This window comes from Gossypium arboreum, chromosome 6, assembly GCF_025698485.1.
Source record: "Gossypium arboreum isolate Shixiya-1 chromosome 6, ASM2569848v2, whole genome shotgun sequence".
Taxonomy (NCBI): Eukaryota; Viridiplantae; Streptophyta; class Magnoliopsida; order Malvales; family Malvaceae; genus Gossypium; species Gossypium arboreum.
In genome coordinates this window covers 864955-892556 of record NC_069075.1, presented here as the reverse complement: position 1 = coordinate 892556, position 27602 = coordinate 864955, and the positions used below count along the sequence as shown (strand labels likewise).

General features: G+C 31.3%; 5 protein-coding genes and 1 non-coding gene across 6 annotated transcripts; 3 read left to right on the top strand and 3 right to left on the bottom strand.

The window, feature by feature from the left end:
* Positions 1-3336: 3336 nt before the first annotated feature.
* LOC108480290 (protein GRAVITROPIC IN THE LIGHT 1-like) lies at positions 3337-5322 on the top strand. The gene has a single exon (XM_017783226.2). It carries the CDS (start codon positions 3572-3574, stop codon positions 4976-4978), a length of 1407 nt encoding a protein of 468 aa, XP_017638715.1. The 5' UTR covers positions 3337-3571; the 3' UTR covers positions 4979-5322.
* A 1232-nt stretch (positions 5323-6554) lies between these two features.
* LOC108480288 (probable alpha,alpha-trehalose-phosphate synthase [UDP-forming] 7) lies at positions 6555-9896 on the bottom strand. Its single transcript, XM_017783225.2, has 4 exons — positions 9803-9896; positions 7550-9651; positions 7200-7473; positions 6555-7099 (listed from the first exon to the last, which is right to left on the bottom strand). Exons 2-4 carry the CDS (start codon positions 9535-9537, stop codon positions 6788-6790), a joined length of 2574 nt encoding a protein of 857 aa, XP_017638714.1. The 5' UTR covers positions 9538-9651; positions 9803-9896; the 3' UTR covers positions 6555-6787.
* Positions 9897-12328: 2432 nt separating this feature from the next.
* Positions 12329-15158, top strand: LOC108483825 (ras-related protein RABA1c-like). The gene is made up of 2 exons (XM_017787418.2): positions 12329-12708; positions 14294-15158. The coding sequence occupies exons 1-2, from the start codon at positions 12488-12490 to the stop codon at positions 14727-14729; spliced, it is 657 nt and encodes a 218-aa protein (XP_017642907.1). The 5' UTR covers positions 12329-12487; the 3' UTR covers positions 14730-15158.
* Positions 15159-16569: 1411 nt separating this feature from the next.
* Positions 16570-16641, top strand: TRNAE-UUC (transfer RNA glutamic acid (anticodon UUC)). Its single transcript has one exon. It is a non-coding gene; the product is annotated as a tRNA-Glu (tRNA).
* A 741-nt stretch (positions 16642-17382) lies between these two features.
* Positions 17383-19717, bottom strand: LOC108480788 (60S ribosomal protein L11). The gene is made up of 5 exons (XM_017783887.2): positions 19516-19717; positions 19297-19404; positions 19162-19204; positions 18559-18754; positions 17383-17761 (listed from the first exon to the last, which is right to left on the bottom strand). The coding sequence occupies exons 1-5, from the start codon at positions 19516-19518 to the stop codon at positions 17563-17565; spliced, it is 549 nt and encodes a 182-aa protein (XP_017639376.1). The 5' UTR covers positions 19519-19717; the 3' UTR covers positions 17383-17562.
* Positions 19718-20894: 1177 nt separating this feature from the next.
* LOC108482116 (uncharacterized) lies at positions 20895-23717 on the bottom strand. Its single transcript, XM_017785224.2, has 2 exons — positions 22473-23717; positions 20895-21440 (listed from the first exon to the last, which is right to left on the bottom strand). The coding sequence occupies exons 1-2, from the start codon at positions 23129-23131 to the stop codon at positions 21218-21220; spliced, it is 882 nt and encodes a 293-aa protein (XP_017640713.2). The 5' UTR covers positions 23132-23717; the 3' UTR covers positions 20895-21217.
* Between the last annotated feature and the right edge of the window lie 3885 nt (positions 23718-27602).

The window sequence follows — 27602 nt, the reverse complement described above, 5'->3', positions numbered from 1 at the left end:
ATATTCGGGGTTTGTGGCTAATTCTCATAACAATGTTTAGAACTATCCATAGTCCAACCCCAACCCTTAAATAGGAGGATAATGTGCTTCAACGCACTCGAACCCACGTTCTCCTACACTGACAACAATATCGATGCCAATCAAACTAAGACTCAATCGACAAAAAAAAAATATTATAAATTATAATATATGTATAATAATTAAATTATGTTTAATATAATTTAAAAGGGTAACGTAAACACAGTTATTTATTTAGTAGCATATAATATATAGATGTATTATATAAATGAAATAAATAAATGAAGGTCATGTTTAAAACTATAATTTGGTAGCAATTATGGTTTCTTAGCACTCACGTCTTCCATTAGGGTCACTTAGATTCAATAATTTCTCACAAAATTCGACATAATTTTATTCATATAATCACAATTATTAATCAGTAATTATAACCAAGTTTGAAAATAATTTATCACACTGGCAAATATATATATATATATATATTTTAAAATAATAATTCTGTTAAAATAATTATATTTTAAAAAAATAATTTTAAGTTTATGTCAACAAAGAAGATAGATAAATCTGAATGAAAAACCGATAAAACAAGAAACAAAAAACCCAACCGCAAACGAAGAGCCTTCCTAGGCCAAAACTGAACATGCAAGAAGAAGAAAAGCTCGCAGAGTAATCAGCCGATACCTGTAAAGAGAGAAAAAGAAACTTCGGCATCTCTGACGATCTCCAACAACCCGCTGTCCGTTTTGTACGAGTTGATGATTTTTAAATTGAAAAAATTATCTTTTATATATATAATTTTATTATTAGTTTTCTCACATTTTTAAGTGCTTTTTGATAATTTTTCTAATTAAAATAATGTTTGAAAAATTAGTAATGTAGATTATTTTTAATATTTTTCATTCCTTTATATCCATTATTAATTTATTGTAAGCTATTTTCCTTATTTATAAATGATAAAAATATTATTAATTTATATTAATTTAAGCATATTTAAAGTATAAATTCTAAATAAAGGTTAAAATATATCATAAGTCCCTATACACTTAGTCAGTTTAAAATTTGATCTCGTACTTTTATTTCTAAGAATTTAGCCCCTTTACTTTTCGAATTTCAAATTTCAAGTCCAACTATGAACATTATTGAAACTAATTTGTTAGATTTAGTGTGGGTTTGGATAGACAGTACGTTTAGCTTACTTTTTATCTTATGCTACAGTATCACTACAATATATGATCTCACTGTCACCGCTATTTTTTGTATTAATTGCAGGTAAACGCATTACACATTCAAACCCTATAACATTTTTTAGTTACATTGCTACCAAATGAAGTTTTTTTTATTTCAAATGTAATAATATTAACAATTAGACTTGGATTTGAAATCTAAAAATAAATAAATTAAATTTTAAGAAATAAAAGTATATAGACTAAATTTGAAATTTATGAAAAATTCAAGGACATATAACATATTTTAACCTTAAATAAATATCGAAAAAATTTTAAATAAAAAGGGTTCAATGTTAGCTTCTAAAGTTTATTTTAAGGCCCCACATTTCAATTTTCAAAGAACTTGCTAATTATGGATATTTTTAGTTGCCCTTTTGCTTTCGGCCATGGCTTTTTGGACCGTTCCACTCGGTTAATTTGTTCATTTCTTTTTACGATTTAGTCTCTTAACTATTTAAAAATTTTTATTTAAGTCATTGAGTTATTAAATTTTTTTTTTAAAGTCCAGCTAACGAGCTTTAAGTAATGATTTGACGATCGGTATAATGAAGCAATACCCATCAATAAGTAGCATAAAAATATACGTTAAATCCAATTCGATATGACAATCTGTTTGGGTTTTGGTTAACAAATTTCTAACGTTCAAAATCATTTTATATATAAAAAAAGCTGCATTGTGAAAGAAAAGAGGAATGAGAGCTTTCAATTGGTGCAAGTGGTGTGAACAAAAAAAGATATACAACAACGATTTTAACAGTCCAGTGACTTAAATGAAAAATTTTGAATAATTCTTTAAAATTAAGTGACCAAAATATAAATTTACTAATAATTTAATGATATTGAGTGTAGTTAACCTTTTTATATTTATGATCTTGTTTTAAGGCATTTTTTATCTAAATAATTCGTTATAAATTAATAATTTTAATTATACCTATTTTTTTAAATTATATTTTAATTATTTTTCCCACCGAGCCTGAAACAACACTACATGAACCATTATTGTTCTTTTGCTTGAAGGGCTTACACTACATGCAATCATCATCTCTTCTATTATGTATGTATATATATATATATATATATATGGTTAAAATATATTATAAGTCCTTGTACTCTTCACATATCTAAATTTTAGTCCTTTAACTTATTAAATTTAAAAAAACAAGTCTAATTGTTGACACAGTTAAAACTCTTCTGTTAAATTTAGATTCATTGTAATGTCAATTTTTTGTTACATGATTATTGAGTGAGTAGTTCTCTTTTTTATAATTAACGTCGATAATAGCAGTAGGAATAATCGCATAGCTATAAGAAATAAAGATAAGAACGCACAAATTTTACGTGGAAAACCCTCATAGGTAAAACTACAGCCAGAAGATGAGAAATTCATTATGTTGAATACAATAAAAGTTCGACTATATTAATTTAAGGGTTAAATAACCTTATTATAATCAATGTCAAACAGAAGAAGTATAATCCTATACAAATTCAACTTGTGCGGCATGGTCTATACCTCAATCCTTCATCCCCACAGATTTTCTTATTTTGTCTTTTTATTTTATTTTTTTAACAAGTGACGAGATTCAGGTCACACAAATCTAACACTTTTAATTCAAAATATCACACAAGTAAACTTAATAGAAAGATTTGAACAGTGTTAACAATTAGACTTGAAATTTGAAATCTGAAAAAGCAGGAACAAATTATTATAATAAAAGTGTAGGGACTAAATTTTAAATATGAGAAAAATATAGAGATTCAAACCAAAATCAAACCAAACATTAAAATAAAAATTGATCTGGATCAAAGTCACTATTAACGCTGTTAAATTTATTGGTATGATACTTTAAAATAATATTAACAGTGTTAACGGTTTCAACCCGAATTTTGAAATTTGAAAAGTAAAAGGACTAAATTTAAAAAATTACAAAGAGTTGAAGGACTTTCAACATATTTTTAAGAAAATCAATGGGCTGTTCATCTTTCTTTTTTATTCTTTTTTCCCGCGCTTTTAAATAATTTTCTTTTTGATTTTTGTGTTCTTTTTCATTTTTTTTTATTTCAATTTTCTTTTGTTTTCAAATCCACCACCGTCTCCGGCTTCAAATCTGAATATAGTCAAAAATTAATTCTTCTCTTTTGTTGCTTTATTTTTTTTTTTCTTTTTCAGAAAATATCAGATTCTCTCTCACTTTCTTTTTCTCCAAACAGGTTCTTAGTGTTTACACAAATTCACAATAACCCAAATATTTTTTTTTCTTTTTCATGATCTAACCCACAATTGAATCCCTCCCAATTCATTCTAATTTTTCATCTTTCAAACAAAAAAGATGGATCCAATCGGACCCAAATCAATGTTCATCCGAAGCAGAAGCTGCAACAGCACCACCAGCAGCATTAACAGCAACAACAATGGCGGCAGCCATAGAAGCAAGCTTTCAAGAACCTTTCACAAGGTAATCAACTTCAGAAACAGCGATAATAAACATGGGATGGGAGCTTGTGTTTTCCCATCACAACACAAGTTCGAGTGTTATAATCCAAACCCAGACCCCAAATTTAAACATAAAGCCATATTAGAAGCTTTATTAGCTAAGATCTTTGCTAGTGTTACTTCAATCAAAGCTGCTTACGCTGAACTTCAAATGGCACAAAACCCATACAACAATGATGCAATTCAAGCTGCTGATGAAGCCATTGTTGAACAACTCAGAGCATTATCAGAGCTAAAACGTAAGTTCTTAAAAAAAGAACTCGATCTTTCACCTCAAGTTACTTTAATGTTAGCTGAAATTCAAGAACAACAAAGCTTGATGCGTACTTATGAGATAACGATCAAGAAATTAGAATCTGATGTTGAAACAAAAGATTCAATGATCGTTTCATTTCATAAACAGTTCAAAGATTGTGTTGAAATCAACAAATCTTTGGAAAAGAAATTAAACGCTAGTGGTCCTTTATATGTTTTTGATAATCTCAAGCTTTCGAGGTTGAATGTTAGTCATTTTATTCAAGTTTTACATAAAGCTTTGAGATCTGTTCGTAGTTTTGTGAAATTGATGGTGAAAGAAATGGAATTAGCTAATTGGGATCTTAATGAAGCTACTAAAGCAATTGAACCCAAAGCTATTTTCATTAAAGAAAGCCATAGGTGCTTTGCTTTTGAATCCTTTGTGTGTAAAACAATGTTACAGAGCTTTAATCTCTTCGATTATGGGGTTAACAAAGAGTTGAATCCGAAAAAACCCGACCCAGAACAATGTTTTATTGAATTCAAGAGGCTAAAATCGGTAAACCCGAGATCGATTTTAGCTTTAAACCCGAATTCACTTTTGGGGAAATTCATTAGAGCTAAGTATTTGGATTTGGTTCATGCTAAAATGGAGTGTTCCTTCTTTGGAAATTTGAATCAAAGGAAAATTGTTACGTCGGGTGGGTTTCCGGATTCGGGTTTTTTCACGGCGTTTGCCGAGATGGCGAAACGGTTTTGGATGTTACACCGGTTGGGTTTATCGATGGTTGAACCGGTTTCGGTCTTTGAAGTGAAGAGGAATTGCCGGTTCTCGGAGGTTTATATGGAGAACGTGAGTGAAGAATCGTTGTTTTCCGGCGAAATCAACGACGGAAACGTCGATATCAGGGTGGTTTTCACGGTGGTTCCCGGGTTCAAGATCGGAAAAACGGTGATACAAACCCAAGTTTACTTGTCGCCGGTGATTACTCCGGTGAGTCGTTGATCTTTTCCCTTTTTTACATAATTATTATTGGATGAAAACATGTTAAATGCCAAGGTGTTATTATCCACACGCGCGTTTCTTACACGCTCCACCTAGGGGAGGTGGTCGGGAGGGGCTGGTTGCTATTTTCAAGTGGGGTTTTGATGTTTTCTTTTAAAAACTTCTTTTAGTCTCCACTTGAGAGCGGCGCGTGTGGTAGCGCGTGGTTAGTAGCATACGAGGTGCAGCTAGGATATTAGTGACTAGGTTTTTATTTTTTAAAGAAAATTTCATGTAATGAAAAAAAATCTGTTGATATATATTATATAATAATACAATAAAAGATAAATCTGGTAATTTGTATATTCTATAGTGTAATTTCATATTATTTGAGTTATATTTATGTTTAAAGCTTTATTATATATGTACATTTTGGTCTATTAAATATTCATGTAATATAATATATATTTTTATTTTTTAATAATTGCTTTATAGATTTTGATCATATCTATTCTTTTTGACACAATACTTAGAATTACCTATAGCCGCTTCCTAAGCTTTAATGTACTTGAAGTCTTGAACCTACGTCTTCCTACATCGATAGTAATCGCTCTATTGTTTATAACTTTATAAAAAGGAATTATATATATTTTAATTATTTTAGTTATATTTTGGATTAAACTAAGTAATCCAACAATTCTCTAAATAGGTCAATTTATGATTTTGGTCCTTCTATTATTCTCTAATTTGAGGTTTAGTCTACACACTAATTTTACCCAATTTAATATTCTACTTTTATAATATTATTAATTAGTTCAAATGGTTAATTCTGTTAACTAAACTAGTTAAGCTCGAGGCACTAAAACCTTGAGTGTCACCATAGGCGAAGTCAGGAAATTTTCAGGAAATTTTTTAGGAATGGTCGAGATTAAGTTATATATTTTTATTACAGTTAATGCAATTTCACTCTTACATTAGCTTATATTTTTATGGTTTTCAAAAGGATTAAATCGAACTTCTAGCATTTTGGGAGCCAAATTATAACTTTACAATATATATAAACTTAGGATTTTATAAATTTTGGGATTAAAAAAATAATTTCTCATTTTAGTGCACTTTGCCCATAAGTGTCACAATGCTTATTTACGCATTTGTGGGTTATCTGTTTAGATTTTATTCTGGTTTTAAGTCCCTCTCTGTAAGTCCAAATATATATCAATTATCAACCCCATCTTTATGCATTCTAATGGTATGATTCCGGTTGTAATTATATGAATGGATTGCTTAAATTGTAATTATGTTTGTGCATTGTAATGATTGATTTTGATTGTAGTATATATATATATATATATATATATATATTACTTATAAATTGTACCTTAAAAGAAAGTAAAAATCTAATTATGTCAAATTAAATCATAAATATTAAACCCCAAATTTGAGCTCGTAACTTATTCGAATTTAGTTCGAAAATAAGAATTCGAAATATCAAGCCTTATGTCCTAGGTTTAAGGGCTAGTTAGAGAAGGAGATAAAATAAATGAAGGGTTAAAATGAAAAGAGAAGAAGGGCTAATTACATAATTCTACCAAAAAAGTTTGATCTGTTGCAAAAATGAAGTGCTGCATTTGAATACACAAAGGAAAAAGCTTCAGTAAACATTTGTTCATTCATGTGATTTGCAAGTGTTAGTTAATATATTTCTATCGAGTCATAATTTTCTCCGCGGCCGTATCTTGATGACGCTTTCCAACGGACAGTATCGGACAATCTAGATTCACTTCTTCTCAACTGGCCCCGGAATTTTGTATAAAGGAAACGGAGGGTATTTCAAAGGGAGATATCTGATTCAGTATCTGTGAAGGATCCCGGGTCCGAAGCATCCGCAAGGGCTTCGAGCATGTTTATGACCTCAGCCGGATCATCTAAATAATATTTGGCTTTGCTAGGTTTCTGGCCGACCGTGCAGGCGAAAACGGATGCGTTGGAGGATAGGATGCCACTGGAAATCGCACTGCTAATGATCTCGAACATCTCCTCGTCAGATCGGTCGTCGCCAATGCATAGAACAAAATCTGCTTGCTTTCCGCTCTCGGCCATGGTTGTGAAGACCTTTTCGGCGACCACACCTTTACTGACTCCCTAAAAGCAAACATCAAAACGCTGATTAACTGATGTACGAAACCAATGTTGTTAAGTCATGAGTAGCAAACTATATAACCGCCCGAAGTTAAGTAGATACCTGTGGCTTTACATCAATGATAAACTGGCCGCTTTTTACGGTCACTGGCTCGTTAGCTAATACACTCTCAAGATGGTCTAACATCTCCTTGGCTTGGCTAGACCCGAAACTTGGGTCTGCATCTTGATGGTGCCAAACCAAGGCACTCTCCTTGGTTTCGATAGATGAGCCATCAGTGGCCTCGGTATACAATCTCATAACAGGTTCAGCTATTTGCTTCCACCCGAATTCACTATTTGGTCCACAAACTTCCCATTTATCGTCACTAGACCACCTGTAACACCGACAACTCCGATGTAAGAACCATTTTAACAAGAAGCGGAAAAGCGAAAACGGGTAAAACATCGTACCTCATGAAATATCCGTGTTCGGCTGCAATCCCGAGTTTCTTACATGGAGAAAACCACTTGTCTAAACTTTCTTTTCCTCTTCCACTTACAACAAAGACTGTATTCTTGGTATCACCCAAGAGTCTGTTCACGATCGAGATTACCTCTGCATTTGGGGTCTTATTATGCGATGTTTGAGGCATTACCGTTCCATCATAGTCTAATAATATAGCCCGATTTTTGGACCTTACATACACGGATTCTATGTGATCGATAGACAACTTTCTGAAGTTAGGGTCCAGTGCTACAACTCTAAACCCGAAGCTCAAACCAATTCCCCAGCATCGTCTTCTAAAATGATCTTTACACGTCCTTTCCATATCTTGAAAGAAACTACGAGACCAAAACGCTACATCATGTGAACTAATGTACCTATAATGCTTCTCGTGTCGTAACTGCTTCTCAGCATCAGCCATCGAGATTGCCTCGTTCATTGCCTCAGCAGTTGCTTCGAAATTCCATGGATTAACCCGAATTGCACCACTAAGTGAAGGAGAACAACCTATAAACTCCGATACCACTAGCATACTCTTCCTAGGCCCATTTGATTCGGAAGAAGACATCGATTCAGAAACTCCCTGTCGGCACGCGATATACTCATAAGGAGTAAGATTCATCCCGTCCCTCACCGCTGTTACCACGACACACTCAGCTATAGTATAGTATGCAACCCTTTCAGCTAATGATATTGGCCTATCGATAAACACAATCGGTTCATAACCCGTTTTTCCGAACATCTCGTTTATTCTTTTACAGCTTTCTTGTATTTCAGCTTGTGTATCCTCAAGATCTTTCCCTCGTCCCCTAGCCGGGTTCGTGATTTGAACAAGTACGGCTCTTCCTTGCCATTTCGGGTGTTGTTTCAACATCTGTTCCATAGCCAAAAGCTTCAAATTGACACCTTTAAACACATCCATATCATCAACACCGAGCAATACAGTTTTTCCATCAAACTTTTGTTTGAACTCATGAATTCTCGATTCCTTGTCTGCAACTCTCAAAGCAGATTCAATCTGTTCCATATGAACACCAACAGGCATAATCTTTATCCCGATCGTTCTACCGTAATACTCTAATCCGATATAACCCCGTTTCGATTGATACTCTAAACCTAACATTCGACTACAACAAGATAGAAAATGTCTAGCATAATCAAAAGTATGAAAACCGATAAGATCCGAATTCAACAGCGCCTTTAGAATCTCTTCCCTTACCGGCGATGTTCGATAAATCTCCGACGAAGGGAACGGACTATGTAAGAAAAACCCCATTCTCAATCGATTAAACCGTCTCCGTAAAAACGTAGGCAACACCATCAAATGATAATCATGAATCCAAATATAATCATCTTCTGGGTTTATAACCTCAATAACCCTTTGTGAAAATATCTTATTCGCTGCAACATATGCTTCCCACAACGACCGATGGAATCGACCGCCGTGATTAGCCGAATAAGGTAACATATAATGGAACAATGACCATAGATGTTGCTTACAAAACCCATGATAGAACTTATTGAAAATCTCCGGCGGCAAAAACGCCGGTACACACTTGAATTTTTCCAACAAAACCGATGAAACCTCGTCTTGTTCGTTGATATCCACATCGATTTTCAACGAGCCCACATATAAAACCTCCATTTCTTCGGGTAAACCATCTTTTAATTGTAATAACAATGAATAATCATCCCAATTAAAACTCCATCCTTTATTATCTGGTCGCCGTTTAACTTTAACCGGTAACTGATTCGCTACGATTATAATTCGATCTTGATTTACAGATGAATGTACATCAGAGTTTACACTATTAGCTTGATCATCGTCTAGTTCGGAAACTACACCAGGAACCGTCATTACCCGGGTCAACCGTTTCCTTTCACGAACCGGACCCATTACCGGAAAATTACCGGAAGCTAGATCTAAGAGATTAGTATATGATCTTGACATCATCTTGAATCCCTTTTTTATAATTATAATCCTAAACAAGTATCAATAAGAACTATCTTCAACGCTTCGATGATTTTCGATTCTGTTCCACAAATTACTCTATTAGTTCGACATGATCTGCATTGACATTGAAGAATCGATATAAACCCATCAATAAAACAGATCTAAAATTGTGAAAAAACTGAAAATTAAAGGTACCCAAATTAATATTAGATCAAAATTCAAAAAAAAAAAAACTGAATATGAATCAAAATGATTGAAACATTACCTTCAAAGCAACGGGTTTTTGTCTTTAATGGGAACCATTTGATTCGAGTTCAATTATTAGAAAAATGTTGGAAATTTCAATGAGCCGCATTTACAAGTTTTTTTATCAAAAGGTTTAATATAACATTTGGTATCTGAACTTTACACTTTTTACCAATTTGGTACAAACTATTTTTTAGCCCAATTTGGTACCTGAACTTGACACTTTTTTATAATTTGGTATCTAAACTTTTTTGGGGCCCAATTTGGTACCTAAACTTTTTCATTTAGGTTCAATTTGGTACTTAAATTTATTAAATGTTATACAAATTATATAAAATACTAATGGTGTTAAATTTTTTTGTTATGCTACAAAAATTTTGTTAGTATTAGAGGAAATTCATGTTTAAAAATAGGTATTGAGCTATGCTTAATGAATTAATATTAAATAAAAATTTAAATTCCAAATAAAAAGAATTTTTTTTCAATTAATAAAATAATAAAATAAATAAATAAAACTAAAAGTAATTTAACATATAAAATACAAAAAAATATCATGTTATTTGTCACATGTCAATTATACATTGATTATTTTTATTACATCATAAAATGATATTTTTAGTATATTGGAGTAATTTGTAAAACATTTGACAAGTACCAAATCGGACAAAAAAAATAGATACCAAATTAGGAAAAATAGCCAAGTTCAGGTATCAAATTGAAATCCCTTAAGCACAAACTTAGAAAAAAGTGTCAAGTTTAGGTACCAAATTAAAAAAAATAATATGAAATTTGGGTACCAAATTGGACCAGGAAAAGGTTTAGGTACCAAATTAGAAAAAAGCGTCAAGTTTAGTTACCAACTATTATATTAAACCTTATAAAAAAAGGCTTTTTCGGAAATTTCTGTGAGCTACATTTTCAAATTGAATGGTTATATTGCAAAATTTGCAATGCTCCATTTCTGAAAAAAAAAAAAATAGGCTATGGTGGCGCCAGTTAATTTTACCCGTTCGATGTTTAGACAAGTTGATCTTAGCGGTTCATTAAACATTTATATAATTCTTTTTACAGAAGTTCTTTTTATCTGTTTTAATATTTATACAATTTAAGAATTGATTATTTTAAATTGTTAGTCCCTATACTTTGATAAGCTTTGAGATTTAGTCCTCTTGCTTAAAAAATTAAAAATTCAATCCTCGTGCTTTTTATTTATTTATTTAAAAACCTCAATCTAATTATTAAAACTTTATATATCAAATTGCACATCGAACCATATATAAATTTAATATTAATCCCAACTTCAAATCTACTTGTGGCTTAACCCTTTGTGGGTGAAATAGTAAATTTCCAATTATGTAAAAAACAGTTTAATGAGGTAAAAGTATTATGGAAGTTCTTGTATTAAAAGTCAGGTTGTTTTTTATTCTATCTACTCAAAAAAAGGGTAAATTAGTCCATATATGTTAAATTAAAGAGCAAACTAGTCCTTTTGTTAAAAATTTTCATCTATTTCTAGTTAAAAATTGGTCCATTTACATCAACATAAGGTACATGTGACACGCCACTGTCTAGTTATTCTGTAAGTCACACCAATTTTACCGGTACAAATGGATGAATTTTTTAATAGAAATGACCAATTTTCTCTTTAATCTAATATACATAGATTAATTTATTTATTTTTTAGTAGAAGGAGCAAAATATAATTCGATTATTAGTATAAGGACCTCTATGGTATTTTTATCTTTTAATGACATGAATTTGTATTATTACATATTTTGTAACCTTAAATAACTCAAATAGTTTAGAACATGGTAGTTGTCCCAAAAAGAATTCGAGGGTTCATGGGTTGGTTTAAAAATAAAAATAAGGATTATCTCAAATGATTTATTTTACTATTTAAAAAATAAAATATTTTATTTAAATTTAATTATAAATATAAATACATATATATATAAATTTAATCAAAATATTATTATAAATATATTAAATTCAATTGTCGCGGTTCAAATATCATTATATGCATATTTTACTTTAAAAATTATTATAAATATATAGAAGTTACAAATCTTTTATAGGGTAAATTACAATTAATGTCATTAAATTATTAATAAATTTATATTTTGGTCACTCAACTTCAAAAAGTTACAAAATAACTATTAAATTATTTAGAAATTTTTATTTAAGTCATTGAACTATTTGAAATTTTTATTTAGGTTACTCGGATGTTAAGTTTTTTTTTTCTTTTCTGAAGTTCGATTAGTGAGATCCAAGCAATGATTTTACGATTAGTATGGTGGATCAGTATCCATTAACGAGTAGACGAACATACCTTAGATCTCAGTTGTGTCGTTCTAGCAATCAATGTAGGAGATCAAAAAAAAAAGTTACTTAGATTTTGGTTCACAAATTCGTGATGTTCAAAGCTATTTTATGAAAACAGCCTAAATGACAAATTTTTTTCGAATAGTTTAATGATTATTTTATAATTTTTTGAGATTAACCGATTCGGTTTTTTTTTTTATAATATCATCCCTACTTTGTGGAGTCCAACCAAGCAGACAGCAGCCTTTTACATTTCCAACTTGGTAAAATAAAGGTTTAATTTTTATTTTTTATTTCTAGAGAAATCTTTTTAAGAATTTTTTTTAAAAGCTCAATAAACTCGAAACCAATCCTCCATTTGAAAAAAAAGAGAAAGTGAAAAATGGCTGGTTACAGAGCAGAAGATGACTATGATTACCTTTTCAAAGTAGTATTAATCGGTGATTCAGGTGTGGGAAAATCTAATTTACTCTCAAGATTCACAAGGAACGAGTTCAGCTTAGAATCCAAATCCACCATTGGTGTTGAGTTCGCAACTCGAAGCTTAAATGTTGATGGCAAAGTCATCAAAGCTCAGATTTGGGATACTGCTGGTCAAGAAAGGTCTTATTTTTTATATACCCTTTCTCTTCCTTTCCTTGTTTCTTGATCTGGGTACTTTTTAGTTCTTTGCTGATTTTTCAAAAAAAAAAAAAAAGAAAAGGAAAAATTTTCTTGTTATTTTTCATGTTTGGTAGCTTTTTTTGATTGAGGGAGTTTGATTTGATCCAAAAATGGGATCTAAACTGTGGGATTTTTAGCTTTATTAAGGTTTTTGAGCTGCATGTGTCTTATATATATATAACAAATTAGTTATTTAGATTTAGGAGTTAGGGTTTTTGAATAGCTTGAACATAGATTTGAGCAGGGACGAAGCAAGAAAATTGCTTTAGGGGGTTAGAGATAGGGGGCCAAAGTGCAATTTTACCATTATACTAACATGTAATTTCATAAAAATTTAAGGGGCTAAATGTAAAGTCTACAATTTTTGTGGATTTTGCAGAATATTTGATGTTTTCTTACAAACTTGTAATGAGTTGTGTGTGCGCTTTTGTAATTGTTAATGCTTTCCATTTAATATGTGCTTTCTATTTCATGTTTAGAGCTAAATGCCCTATGATATAATTTAGGTTACTTGTGGGAGTTCTATAACAATACAGTTTTACGAGTTTTGTTACTTGCATGCTTCATTATTTTTGTCATTGTGTAATCACAAGGAGATTTGGTGCTAAATTGCCGAATGATAATTTAGGTTACTTGTGTGAGTTCTATAACCATATGGTTTTACAAGAATCCCGATGAACTTCACAAATGGTTGGAAACATCATCTCATAGTCTTTCATTACTTGCATGCTTCATCATTTTTGTCATTTGTGTGATTACAAGGAGATTTGGTGCTAAATTGCCCTATGATGTAGTTTAGTTTACTTGTGTGAGTCCTATAAGGATACGGTTTTATGAGAACCGAATAAGCTTCACCAGCAGTCAAGAATGTCATCTCTTAGTCTTCATTACTTGTTTGCTTGCCTGTATATTGTGTCTCTATAAGTGCTTAAAATCTGCTAGTCCAGTATTTAGCATCAAATCTCGTTCAATATTTCAGGTTGTCGCAGGGAACTTGTAGCTATGGTTCGGTTTAATTTGGTAATGGAAGAAATGGCTTGAACAAGTAAATAGATGTTAAGTTGTTGTTGGGGTATTTTACTCATTGTGTGTTTTGACAGTTTGGAGTGTTACGGGAAATGAGTTTCGATTTAGTAAATTGTTTTGCTCTTTTATTCTTGCATACCAAGTGTAGTTATCGCCTTTGTTTCCTGTGCAAGTCACCCCGTTTCCATCTTCTATTCGGTTATAAATCCGAAATTTTTCAGCACCCCCCCGGAATGGCTGAGTGATTCCTCTGTTTGGTTTCTGCTGTAGCTTTGTCCGACTCCAGGGCACGTATGTGGTATATATCTAATGTTGATGTTACCAGTGTCATTGTCTGGCTTGGGTTCGGTTGCCCTGGTTTAGTAGCATGTAATGCTACTATGTTTTAGGGACAATGGGTAATGGAACGACTCGTGTTAGAAATAAAATTTGTTTTAATTCCATGCTTCTTATGCTTCTTTTTATGTTATTTTCTGAAGTTCTCTTTTCATGCCAATAGGTACCGAGCCATAACAAGTGCTTATTACCGAGGAGCCGTTGGTGCACTCCTCGTGTACGACGTTACCCGTCATTCCACATTCGAGAACGTTGAGAGGTGGTTAAGAGAGTTAAGGGATCACACAGATCCCAACATCATAGTCATGCTCATTGGTAACAAATCAGATCTTCGTCACCTCGTGGCTGTCCCAACTGAAGACGGGAAGTCTTTCGCCGAGAAAGAGTCTCTCTACTTCATGGAAACTTCTGCACTCGAAGCTACAAATGTCGAGAATGCATTCGCCGAAGTTCTTACTCAAATCTACCATATCGTAAGCAAAAAAGCCATGGAGACAGCCGACGAAGGGACTGCATCAACCGTTCCTTCCAAAGGCGAGAAAATCGATGTTGGTAAAGACATCTCCGCAATGAAGAAAGGGGGTTGTTGCTCAAGCTAAGAAAATGACATAAACCCGAACATCCAATTGTTTAACAACGCGGCTGGGGATCGTTCCGCTGTGTCGGTTTTGTAGAATCTTCTCGGAAAGGCACCTAAGAGTAGGAATATCGGGTGAGAACGGTTCGGTTTACATCCAAAATTCTTTTTCCAGGGTATTATATTGTTGAATTTGAAAAGGTGAATTGGGCTATCAATGATGTTTGTAGTGTTTATGTTAGTTTAGGAAATGCTTTTACCTTTTTATGAATATTACAAAGGACAGTTGTGGTGTTTAAAACTTAAAATCATTCAAGCAATGAACACCTTTTGATTGTTGTGGCCATGCCATAAGTCCCTGTACCTTTTTGTAAATTTATCTTTATGTCATAAGTCCTTGCACTTTTTGTAAATTTATTTTTATGCAGTAAATTTCTGTATTTTTTGTAAATTTGTCCATTATTTTTAGATTTTAAAATTTAAGTTCAATTATTAAAATTATTTTGTTAAATTCAGATTTATTACAATATCATTTTCTTAGTTGTTTTTTTTATTTTAAAATGTCATACCAATAATTTAATAAAAAAATTAACAATATTAATAATAGGGATTAAATTCTTAAAAATAAAAAGTATAGAGGTGAAATTTCAAATTTTTAAATTTTTGAGTCCTCATTAATCATAGAAGTTAGGCAATTTTTCTTAATTTGTTATTATTTAAAATTAATTTTTTATAATTTTTTTAAGTAAAGACGTGGTACAATAAGTGATATGTCATTACAAAGATCAAAATTACAAAAAATTAAGTTACATGATTAAATTAAAAAAAAAGTCAAGTTTAGGAATTAATTATTGACATATTCTTTTATATTTATTAATTGTTAAAAATTGATTTTGTGATTAGCTCGAAATATGAGAGGATATAGACAAAAGTATAAGGCTCGAAAAATGAGTTTAGGTAAAAAAAGAATAAGCTTGATTAAAATATAGACTAAGCTTGGGCTTTAGTATTCAAAATCCGAGCTTGGTTTATTCTATATATATATATTTTTTATATATTATGTAATTTATAGTAAATAAATTAAGTATATAATAATACTATGTAAATTTTGAAAAAAAATATTAATTTATTTAAATTTAAAATTTTAGTAAAAGAAAATTCATATAAAATATTAGATGTTAAATTACCCCTCGAAAGACAAATGAAGCAGCGTATGCCCTTACTAGTCGAAGATATAGCCTAGATAACCCAATCTATTGGGTTGAAGAAGTACCGACAGAGATAGAACCCATCATCGTCAACGACCAAAGAAGGATCTAGTAATCGGTAGATTATGGAATTTTTGTCTGAGTCCGGAAAGCATTACAACACGTCAAGTGTCTATCCTTATCACCCAATGTTGAACTCAAATTAAGAGAAATCTGATAACAAGCGTTTCTAATGAAATTTTTTACAGAAAAAAGAAAGTTTAAATTAATTTATCCACCATAAAGATAGAAGGTAAAGGAGAGGAAAGGTGTTAACGATAGGTTTTTCTTTCAGTTTTTGTTTTTTATTTTGGTTTAGGGAACCTCAAAAGCTTTTCATTTACTTTTAATTTTTCTTTAAAGTTTAGGCAAACCGAGGCACCGCATCTGTTACTTATTAGCTTTTGACAGCTGTTGTTTTATAATCTTTACTGAGTGTACAACATATCCTCTCAATTAATATATTTTGATTTTACTTCAAAAAAAGGGTTCGAAAAAAATTTAGATTAGGTACATTAATACCATATGTAAGCGTGACCCAAAATGGGTTTTTGATAAACACTACAGTATGAATATATAGAACATGTAAGTTTCAAATGAATCGTTATGCAACAGTCCATTGTCGTCCAGTGGTTAGGATATCTGGCTTTCACCCAGGAGACCCGGGTTCAATTCCCGGCAATGGAAATTAATTTTGCCAACATTGTCCCTGAACTTTGCAAGTTTTTTCAATTTAATCTTTAAATTCTTTTTGGTCCAGTTCCTTAATTTGGCAAATTTTTTCAATTTAATCCCTAAAAATTTTCCCCCATTTGTCTCTAAACTCTCCCAATTTTAGTCCCTGAACTTTGTAAGTTTTTTCAATGTAATCCCTGGGCTTTGGTCCACATTTATTCCCTAATTTTGGCAACTTTTTCCGACTTAATTCGTCAATTTTTTTTTCTTGTTAGTCTCTAAACTTGATAACTTCTCCCAATTTTGATCATTGTGATAACATAGCACTTTGAGATTGTGCCATGTCAATACATTTTTTTTTATCCACATTTAATCCCTGAACTTGACAACTTTTAAACTTTTTTTTTGTACACATTAGTCCCTAAACTTGATAACTTATCCCAACATTGGTCATCATCACCTAAATTTTTTCATAAGAAATTTTTAACAAAATATGTTTAGGAAACTATCTTAAGAATAGCTTCAAGGAATCCTAGTCGCAATATCTAGAGCATTAACCGGTACTTATGCGCCCCCTCGGGGAGGTCGTAACTTTACGGCGTACAAAGCTTACCAAATTACTAGAACAACTTCGATTTGAAAAGAAATGTTTCGACTGAAATGCGAAAAGATCATCGGAAGTCGACCTAGTTTCGAACTGGGTCTTTTCCTTACATCTCCATCAGCATCAACAAGCATAGATATAGAAAGCCATTTTCCAAATGCTATATCAAAATGTAATTAAACCAAAAGAAGAAGAAAAAAAAGGTAGTTACGCCTGTAGAGTTAGTCATAAATCTCTTCAACAAAACGAGAACCGAGACAGAAACTAGCAAAAAGCTGAGTACCCAAAACTCGAAACAAACTCAACTTAGCTTGTAACAACTACTACTCTTAAGCTCCGATGTTTTGCGACTTGTTAAGGATGACACCTTCGTATTTGACTTGGAACCATTTCATGGCATCTTCCTTTGTAACTCTGTGCTGAATGCCGACACGTGACTTGCACCTGCGACGACGACCTACACGGTATCCAGCTCGTTCGAGAACAACATAGAAATCCATACCGTAGATACCAGTTGAAGGATCATACCTGGAAAGAAAACACTTGTAAATTTATGCTTTTATAGAGTTAAAGAACATCAAATATTGAATGTAATTATGATGAATCTGCTAAAAGATCCTTCGTATTAACTCGGTTATGGCAATTAAAGAATGGATATCCAAAAGATTTGTCTCATTCTTAGTGGTTCTGCAACCGATGTATATCATAGGTAAAGGAAGATTAATCCTACTACCAATATGAACATGCAAACCCGAAAGTCGAGGAAAACATTGTAGAATACAAATGGTAAAAGTACCATGAAAGCTCCAATACTAGGAGTCAGATTGTATTTTGCCCATTCTACTAAAAAATAAGCAAATTAATACCTATATGTTAGATCAAAGAGCAAATTGATCTTTTTGTTAAAAATTTCATCCAGTTCTACCGTTAAAAATTGATCCTTGTACATTAGCATAAAGCACCCATGGCTTGTCACATTACACTTTCTGGTTATTCCGTCAGCCATGCCAGTTTTTAACTGTACAAATAAATAAAATTTTTAACAGAAGGAACCAATTTGCCCTTTATTTTAACATATAAGGACTAGTTTTCTAATTTTTTTAGTAAAAGCGGCAAAATGCAATCTTATTCCTAGTACAGGGCCTCCATGGTACTTTTACAAATACAAACAAGTGCACTGCCATTCAAGTGGTTATTATGGTAAAGTTAACGACCTAAAGCTATCAAAGAATCCTAACGTAGTTCTACCATCATCCAAAATGCATCAAAGAATCCCAACATATAAAACATTGATTAAAATACATCAAAATTTGATATAAACTTACTTGATGCCAAGATCGATGTGTTCTTGGATACCAAATCCGAAGCAGCCGGTATCACTGAAGTTCCTCCTTAAAAGCTCGTATTCCTTAACCTTCAAACCACTCTCGAGAAGTTGCATTGCCTTCTCTCCCCTCACCGTAACGTAGCAAGCAATTTTCTCATTACGCCTAATTCCGAAAGATCTCACGGTATATCTTGCTGCTCACATCGAACCATATTTTCTTTTTCATTAACAAAATCCAGATAAAGAAAATCAAAGTAGGCCATCGATCCCTATACTTTACAAATATTAAAATTTAAATCATCTTACTTTTTTTCAATTCATTGATGCCATTAATATTTTTCATCAAAATTTCCATCTAATAACATATGATACATCATATATATATATATATCAACTTGGGATGGCTTTGAAATTTTTCCAACTTAACCTATAATTGAATTAGGACTTTTAAATCAATAAAAGTAGCAAAGATTTGATTTTTCTTAAAAAAAGAACTTTTTAATTACAGGGATTAAATCTCAAACTTTACTAAAGTACAGGGATTAATGGAATATTTTGACAAAAAAACCCCTAAAAGACGGCATTGGATTGAGAAATTTACCCTTAGAGAAAACAGGGGTTTGACCACTGAGTTGTTCCAAGACCTAAACAAAAGCAAAAATAGGGTTAATAACTATTGAATTAAATGATTGTTTTTTTTTTTGGGGGGGTGGGGGATGAAATTGTTTTTGGGCACCTTGGCGGCGCGTGTGAGACGATCGCCGCTTTCGCCGACGGAGATATTGAGGACGAGCTTTTGAACTTTGATTTCCCTCATTGGGTTCGACAATTTCTTCTCTGATGCCTTCCATAATTAGCCATTTAAAAAAAAAATTTAACAAAATGTTAATGGAGATTATGGGTTAACATAAACAGCAATTAGATTGAGATAAATTGAAATAGAGAGAGAAGGTACCATGATGACTTGAAAGACTTGGAGAGCAGCTGAGGCAGATCTAACAAATTAATATACTGAAATTTACTTTTTAGGATTAGGGTTTTTAGGGTTCATATACGAGTGGCAACTGTGAAGTGATACCCTTTTGAGGGTGGGTTATGAGGTAAAGAATTTAATAATTATAAATTAATCAACTATAAAATGTTTTGATTAATTGAATTAATTCGATCAAACCAGTCAAAGTATACGTAGATATTGAATCGATTGAGTTACGAGGAGGTACGGGTCGGTTAAAATTATTGAATATATTTATTTTTTATTATTAGGAATAGATCGATTGGATCATGAATTAATCGATCTGAAGTAATACATTAGACTGATTGACCTATAGAAAATCAAACGAATCGATCAAATTGATGAATCTATGATCTAATTAATCAGTTCAACCATGGTCTAGTTCTAAAAAATTCGGTGAAAATTTAGTGTAACCCAAATCATGTTGAGCGCTTTTTTTTATTTTTTCAAATTATTCTTAAGGAAAATATATGGTATGGCTTCGATAGAATTTTTAGACTCCACAAAAAATTCGAGAGATTGATAAGTCTTCTATAGAGTATAATAAAAACTAAAGATCAAATTATAATAAAAGCGAAAGGCTAGAAATGATTAAATTATAGCAGCGAGACTAAATCCACTAAAATAATACATAATACAAGGACCTTAGATGGAATTTGACCATTTTTTTTTAAGAAGAAAAATATTGTAGTATAAGAAAGGAGCTCGAAAATAGAGTCGTAAATAAAGATAAAAGTATAATGAAAATCTTGTATTAAGATTAGATTGCATTTTGTTCTCTCTATTAAAAAATTAGTAAATTAATCCCTATACGTTAGATTAAAAAGCAAATTGATAATTTCCTTTAAAAATTCATCTTTTTGCACGATTAAAAATTGAGGTGACTGATAGAATAACTAAACAGTGACACATGACATACTATGTATATCTCATGTTGACGTACAAGAACTAATTTTTAACAGTAAAAATGTATGAAATTTTTAATAAAAACACTAAATTATTTTTTAATCTAATATAGAAGTATCGATTTGCCTATTTTTGTTTAATATAAGAGTCAAAATGCAAACATAGCTCTATGATTCTTTTACTGAAATTCGAACTCACTTCTTAAAAGTGAGTGCTTGAACCAAATAGCCTAAACCTGGTTCAGCTTATTTGGCAATAATGCTCGAGATTGCAGAATCAACCCAACACTGTCACAAATTTTTCGAACTGAACCGAACCGAGCCGAGGCTTTCTAGAGTGGCCACTCCCTAGGGGCTAAAATATGCAATAAAAAAAAGTTCATAACCAAAGATGTATGGCAATAGCAAAGTTACAAGTTTTCATTATAAGATGAAATCTGTATTTTGACCAAATTTGTGATTTACATTCAAATGTATACAATGGGAATTAATTCCCCTAAATGAAAAATCTAAAAGCTTAAACTGATATGCTGACCGGTCTGATACCGAACAACTGGATGCCAACGATGACTTTGTCGCATCGAGGCTCGAGGAAAGAATCGAGGTCTATTGATGCCTATATGTGCATTGAAAACCTGACACACCCCTATATAATAGCACAGTAATGACTGACGAGTAATTTCGTATACACCCGAATTCCGAAGGAGAAGCCGCTTGAGAAACCGGCGACAATAGTGATACTAAAACATATTTACATGAAAGAACCATGGAACTACAAAGGATATTACCAGACATGCCATGAGGAAGTTACAGAACGGTTGTCCACGCCAACATCCCGTACCCTGATCGGATGAAATAAAATCGACCCCACTTGTAGATCCTTGTTCATGCCGATCTTCGATAAATCTGTTATCTCGAACCCCAGTGATATTCTCTGCTGTTTGACCACATATTTCGCACATTCTGCGGAGTAAAAATAAGGTACGATTAGAGGTGAATTGCATACATGTTCTGCTTTCGAGCTAGTCTGTAAATATTGAATGCTACAAGAAATCTGCAATACAGTAAAGCGTCTCTTCACGCATATATATATATATATATGTATATATCGATTGTCATTTGCAGAGCTAGTTTAAGAGTGCAACTCTTAAACCGATTCTATCACTTGGACGATAACAACTAACTCCACGATATGATCATATGCAAAAGAACAGATAACAGATGGAGAACAAAGCATAATTAAGCAACAATCATAATACATATTTTTGCAGTAAAGGTATCATGGAAGCCCCTGTACTAGGAGTCCGATTGTATTTTTCTCCTTTTATTAAAAAATTGGACAAATTAGTCCTTGTACGTTAGATCAAAGAGAAAACTAATCCTTTATGTTAAAAATTGGTGTAACTAATGGAATAACTAGACAGTTACACGTGACATATTATATATACATCATGCTGACATACAGGGACCAATCTTTAACATTAAAAATAGATGAAAGTTTTAATAAAAGGACCAGTTTGCTCTTTGATATAGCTTACAAGGATTAATTTGCTTTTTTTTTAGTAGAAAGAGCAAAATGCAATTCAATTCATAGTACAAGAGTCTCCATGATACTTTTACCATACTTTCCCCTACGAGAAATCCACAATACAATCCCAATTCCATCACTTAGACGTAGATTTAAGAACCGATACGATTAGAGGTGAATTGCATACATGTTCTGCTTTCGACTTTTGAGTTATTCCGTACGTATTGAATGTTCGTTAATGCTGCAAGCAATCCACAATACAGCAATACATCACTTCATGCATATATACACATATATATATATATATATATATATCGGAATGCCATTCACGGAGCCAATTCTATCACATAGACGATTACAATTCATTCCACAATACGAAAAAACAATGCAAACTACAACTTCATATGCTAAAGAACCGAAAACAGAACATCACAATGCATATTTTCCTCTATGAGAAAGAACGATACCTGTTTCCTTTTAGCTTAAACCAAGCCTCAGCGCAATGACTATGCACAATCCCGAGCTCGTCTTTGCACCCGCAACCGAGTTGAATTAGATCAGTAACAGCTGCAGTAGTTGATATACTATCATTAGATTCAAGCAATTGCTCCGAGTTCAAATGGCAAATCCGACAAACTCTTTCCCCGTCGTAACTATCCTTAAACCATCTCGTACCACCGGTACTTCCGTTTATATCGATGACACACGAGCCATCTCTTTCAGGAACCTTTCCAACCGGCATTTCTGCTAATACACCATTACTTTCAACCATGACAATGGTCTCAACCACACATTCATCACCGACTTGACTGAGTCTTTCATCGATGACTCTAGTCTCGATTGTTTCAATCGATCCCTCACTCGATACCACACCATTGTTTACATTTCCTTCGACTAAACTACTCGAATTCTTGATACTCTGACCATTTTGACTCGAAACTGAACCGATTCCACTCACATAACTAATCTCCACATGTTTACATGATCCAAATTCATCATTTTGTAATCTCAAACCAGCATTTTCATCAGAATTTTTCACAAAAACAGCCCCGTTAATCGAATTCGAGTCAAATTGACTCGAATTCTTACTAATTTCTACCCTATCACACCTTTCCTCTTGATCCATTAATCTCAAATCAATTAACTCAGAATTTAAAAAAAGAAAAAACTATAAATTATCAAAATCTACAACAATAAACATACATATGAGTAATCAAATAATGGAAAATAGCTAACATTTTCTCCATTTTAAGACACCCAAATCCAGAAATTCATCATTTTTTATGCTCATAAAAATCTAAAAATCAATAATCACAACAAAAAAAAAATTCAACACTAATAACAGTGATTAAGAGCTAATTAAGACTCTTAAAAGCAATAAAAACCAGAACCCATTGTTTGACTTGCAAAACAAACCCAGAATCAGATCCTTTACTTACTCCATTTAATCACTTAAACTCCAAGCAATTAAATAAATAAGCAAAAATGCATAATAAACGAAATTTAAAAGGGAAATTTCATAGCAAAATTGGGTTTATCCTCCATTGAAATACTGTGAAATTTTATATATATATCAAAAAAAATCCAAGAAAGTAAGTTAGAAAAGGATCTTGGAAAATTAAAAAAAAGGGGGGCTTGAGTGAAAAAAACGTAAATAATGACTAGAACTAGTAAAAAAATAATGATGAAGATGATCTTGAATAAAAAACAGGTTTCTGAATTTGAATGGGTATAAAGAGGGAAGTCTTTGTAAAGGTATTGCTTTTTTATTAGGTATATTAATAAATTTAGTCCCTAATTTTTATTAATTTTGTCGTTTTGGTTCTAATTCATTTTTTATCACTTTGGCCCTCCATCTTTAAAATTTAGTCAAATTGCTTTGTTGGCGTGGTAGCCACCATGACCAATTTATGTGTACTTCATAGCTAATATGAACAATTTTTAAAAATTTTGAACTTTTTTGAATTTTTAATATATTTAAAAAAAATTTATGAAGTATATATGTGAATGGTCGTGTGAGTTGTCACGTCAATACTGTTAAAAATTTAACAGTGTAGTTAACTTTCCTATCTAGAAAAAGCAGTTTGACTGAAATTTAAAAGTTGAGGGTTAAAGTGATAAAACAAAAGGAATTAGTATCTAATGACAAAAGAGATAAATGTTGGGGGTTAATTTTTTTTAAAAATTATAAATTTAGCCCCTAATATTTACTCATTTTGTCACTGTGGCTCTATTTTTTAGATATTTTGGCCCTGAACTTTTAAATTTTACTCAATTTACTTTTTTAAAACGAAAAAGTTGTTTAAAATGTTATTTTAATAATATTAACGTGGCAACTTATGTAGCAATTTATATGTACTTCGTACAGTTCAACCAACATTTTTTTATTAAAAGAAAAAGCAATTGATGGCCAAGATGATAGAAAAAGCTAGGACCAAAGTGACCAAAAAATAAAACTCTAAGGACTAAATTTATAATTACTTTTAATACAATTAAATAACGGCTTAGGGTAATATTAATGGGTGATGACTTAAAGTAATGGAATTTGACTTTATTCTATAAATTTATTGAGTTAATCAGTTTTTTATACAATCTCGTTATAGATTCTGATTATATGTTCTTTTTTATACAATATCTAAAATTATCTATAGCCTCCTTTCAATCCATAAATAAAAAGATAATACACTTCAATGCACTCGAATCCACGTCCTCTTATATTGCAAATCGAGCTAAGACTCGATCGACATTAAATTAATTAATTAATTCTCTTGATTTTTAAATTAAAATATAAAAACCATAATTTATATTAAAAGAACCAAATTAATAATTTTAATAAATTTTTTATTGGGAGGATATTGCATAAATATATACATACATACATATATGGTATACCTACATTGTTATCATCATTAGCACATAATATTATATATATATATATATATATAATATGTTAGATAACACATTTCAATCATTGAAGTGGAAATATTTAATATTTTTTGGGATTTTTTTATTTTCTTTATTCAAAACTCAAATTAGCTGGTTTATATTCCAAAATATAGTGTTATTATTAAATTAATGGGTGTTGTTGAAACGTAACCAAAAAATAAAAATAAAAAACAGTTTAGGGTTAATACACTTTTTAGTACCTAAATTTGATTTTAATGTTCAATTCGATACTTGAGTTATTTTTCTGTATTAACTAAGCACTTGAGTTTGCCTTTAATGTTTAATTTGATCACGGACGACACCAAGGGAGTAGGTAGGGGTCTTCCCACCCCCTTCAAATGGTGAAATTTCTTTTTAGTCTCTTTTTATAATGATTAAATTACATTTTGACCACCTAAGATGGTAAAATTTTACTTTGACTTTCCTTGAAAAATATAATTTTAACCTTGGCTCCCCCTAAAATAAATTTCTAGCTTCGTCCTTGAATTTAATAATTGATCTCTATTGTTTTCAATGTTCAATTTGATAATTTAACTTTATCATTGTCTCGATTAAATACCCATATTTTTTTATTAGAGTACACATATCAAACATTCATTAGACCACATGATGTCATTTAATCAATTGTTAAATTGAATATCGAAATCAAATCCATGTACCAAATGGTATATTAACCCTTTAATTTACCCTTAGTCATTGTGGTATATCAAATCCATGTACCAAATAAAAGACGTTTTTTTTCTACTGAAACAAACAAGAAGAACATTGAAAACATTAGAAAAACAACTGGTAATGATAAAAACAGAGGTTCCCACTGCTTTTGAGTTTCGGCTAAGGCTGTTTATTTTTTCATTGGTAAGCCCAATTTGAACGAAAAAGATGACAAATGTATGGTTACTTACATATATGGCCAACCACATAGAGTTATGTTGAATATTCTAAAAGTAATAATTATTATATTTTATTTATTAATTAAAATATAGCGTAAACTACACGTAAGGTCATCAAACTATTACTTTTTTTTTTAAGTCTGGCTAATGAGCTTCAAGCGATTATTCAACGATATATATAGTGAAACAATATCTATCTATGAATAAACGAAATTATCTCATATCTAAGCTGATCTAATGATCGATATCGAAATTCGGAGAAAAAAGTTGTTCGAATTTGATTCACAGATTCGTGATATCCAAAACTGTTTTTTGAAAAAAAACAAAAGAAATTAAATTGTAGAATAGGAGGAAAAGTTTACTCTTTCAATTGGTGCCAAAGACGAGAACAAAGAAAATCATATAATAATGATTATAACAATCTAATGGCTTAAATGAAAACTTTTAAATAGTTTAATTATTATTTTTTCATTCTTGTAAGTTTTAGAAATTAAATGTCCAATACGTAAATTTACTAATAGTATAATAACATTGAAAGTTTTACCCTAAAATATATTATTTCGGATTATTTGAACAAATTTAATTAATTTTAATTTATTTTCTAAAATAATCTTTTAATCCATAAAACTATTTAAATCGAATTGTCTTTGTCCAATGACAAACAACTTATGGACAAAATTGAAGCCGCCACTACAGTGGATCCTATAAAATCACCATCAATATGGGAAGTGTAAGGTTTCGGTCCGATTTCAAATATATATATATATATATATTACTGTTTGTATATGTATAAAACATTAAATATTATATATTTTATAATCAAAATTAATTTATTTATGTAATTTAAATTTTGTTTAAGTTGAATCATTTAGCTCATGGAAAGGTCTACTCATAATTTCACATAATCGAAGAGAGATTTTTAAGTTTATTGGTCATCCCATTATTTAGTATAAAATTTCTTAAAAAATGAAAATTTGATAATTCAACTAAAGTCTTGATTAGTAGTATCTGAAACTATTTAAGTAATTAATCTTTTGCATTCCAAAATTCATTAAAGAAATAAATACTGACCACAAATTTTAAAACTATTCCATGTCCTTCACATTCCAAAATCTATTAAAAAAATAAATATTGATCACAAGTTTTAAAACTAAAAACTATTTCGTGCCCTGTGTGTACAGTATTGGCTTGGAATTCATTGTGCCATCATTATTAATCTATGAGTGAGTATAGTCCAAGCAAAACTCCATGGAAAAAAACAATGGAAGGTTCAATTTATTGGAAGATATATTCTTTGAACACTAGCCATAAACTAAAAAATGGAGTTTGAGTGAATCGAAAACAAATGGTACTAAGTTTATAACAATGAAGTGAGCATCGACTCCGTCAGAATCCTACTATTCAACACGTTAAAAGAATCGGACTGAACTGTTTAAGAATTGATATACAATTCTAAACGAGTTGAGTAAGTTTTTGACCGAGTCAATTTTCGAGTGTTAATTGTGAACTATCTTCAATATTAATTATATATTGAGTGATTAACAGTCTACAAAGGGTGGTTATATATCCAATTAAATGCCAGCTTGGTTGGCATAGATGCTGTTGAAAACTTTGAAAGATAATGACCAAATTTGAATTATCAAAGCCGATAGCAATGCTCAATTTGAATAACAAACAAGTTTGAATTTTTAGATGGATTTAATCTAAAAAATGCAGCTATTCAACCTCGTTAATAGCGGAATTCGGCTATGGGCCATGATT

Excerpts from the sequence above, each read along its gene's own strand:
- LOC108480290 (XM_017783226.2), top strand. The coding sequence starts at position 3,572 with ATGGATCCAATCGGACCCAAATCAATGTTCATCCGAAGCAGAAGCTGC.
- LOC108480288 (XM_017783225.2), bottom strand. The coding sequence starts at position 9,537 with ATGATGTCAAGATCATATACTAATCTCTTAGATCTAGCTTCCGGTAAT. Across the intron at positions 7,474-7,549 it reads GAACACGGATATTTCATGAG|GTGGTCTAGTGACGATAAAT; the intron begins GTACGATGTTTT and ends TCGGTGTTACAG. Across the intron at positions 7,100-7,199 it reads TCATTGATGTAAAGCCACAG|GGAGTCAGTAAAGGTGTGGT; the intron begins GTATCTACTTAA and ends GTTTGCTTTTAG.
- LOC108483825 (XM_017787418.2), top strand. The coding sequence starts at position 12,488 with ATGGCTGGTTACAGAGCAGAAGATGACTATGATTACCTTTTCAAAGTA. Across the intron at positions 12,709-14,293 it reads GATACTGCTGGTCAAGAAAG|GTACCGAGCCATAACAAGTG; the intron begins GTCTTATTTTTT and ends TCATGCCAATAG.
- LOC108480788 (XM_017783887.2), bottom strand. Across the intron at positions 19,205-19,296 it reads GTCTCACACGCGCCGCCAAG|GTCTTGGAACAACTCAGTGG; the intron begins GTGCCCAAAAAC and ends GCTTTTGTTTAG. Across the intron at positions 18,755-19,161 it reads AACCCCTGTTTTCTCTAAGG|CAAGATATACCGTGAGATCT; the intron begins GTAAATTTCTCA and ends CGATGTGAGCAG.
- LOC108482116 (XM_017785224.2), bottom strand. The coding sequence starts at position 23,131 with ATGGATCAAGAGGAAAGGTGTGATAGGGTAGAAATTAGTAAGAATTCG. Across the intron at positions 21,441-22,472 it reads TTTAAGCTAAAAGGAAACAG|AATGTGCGAAATATGTGGTC; the intron begins GTATCGTTCTTT and ends TTTACTCCGCAG.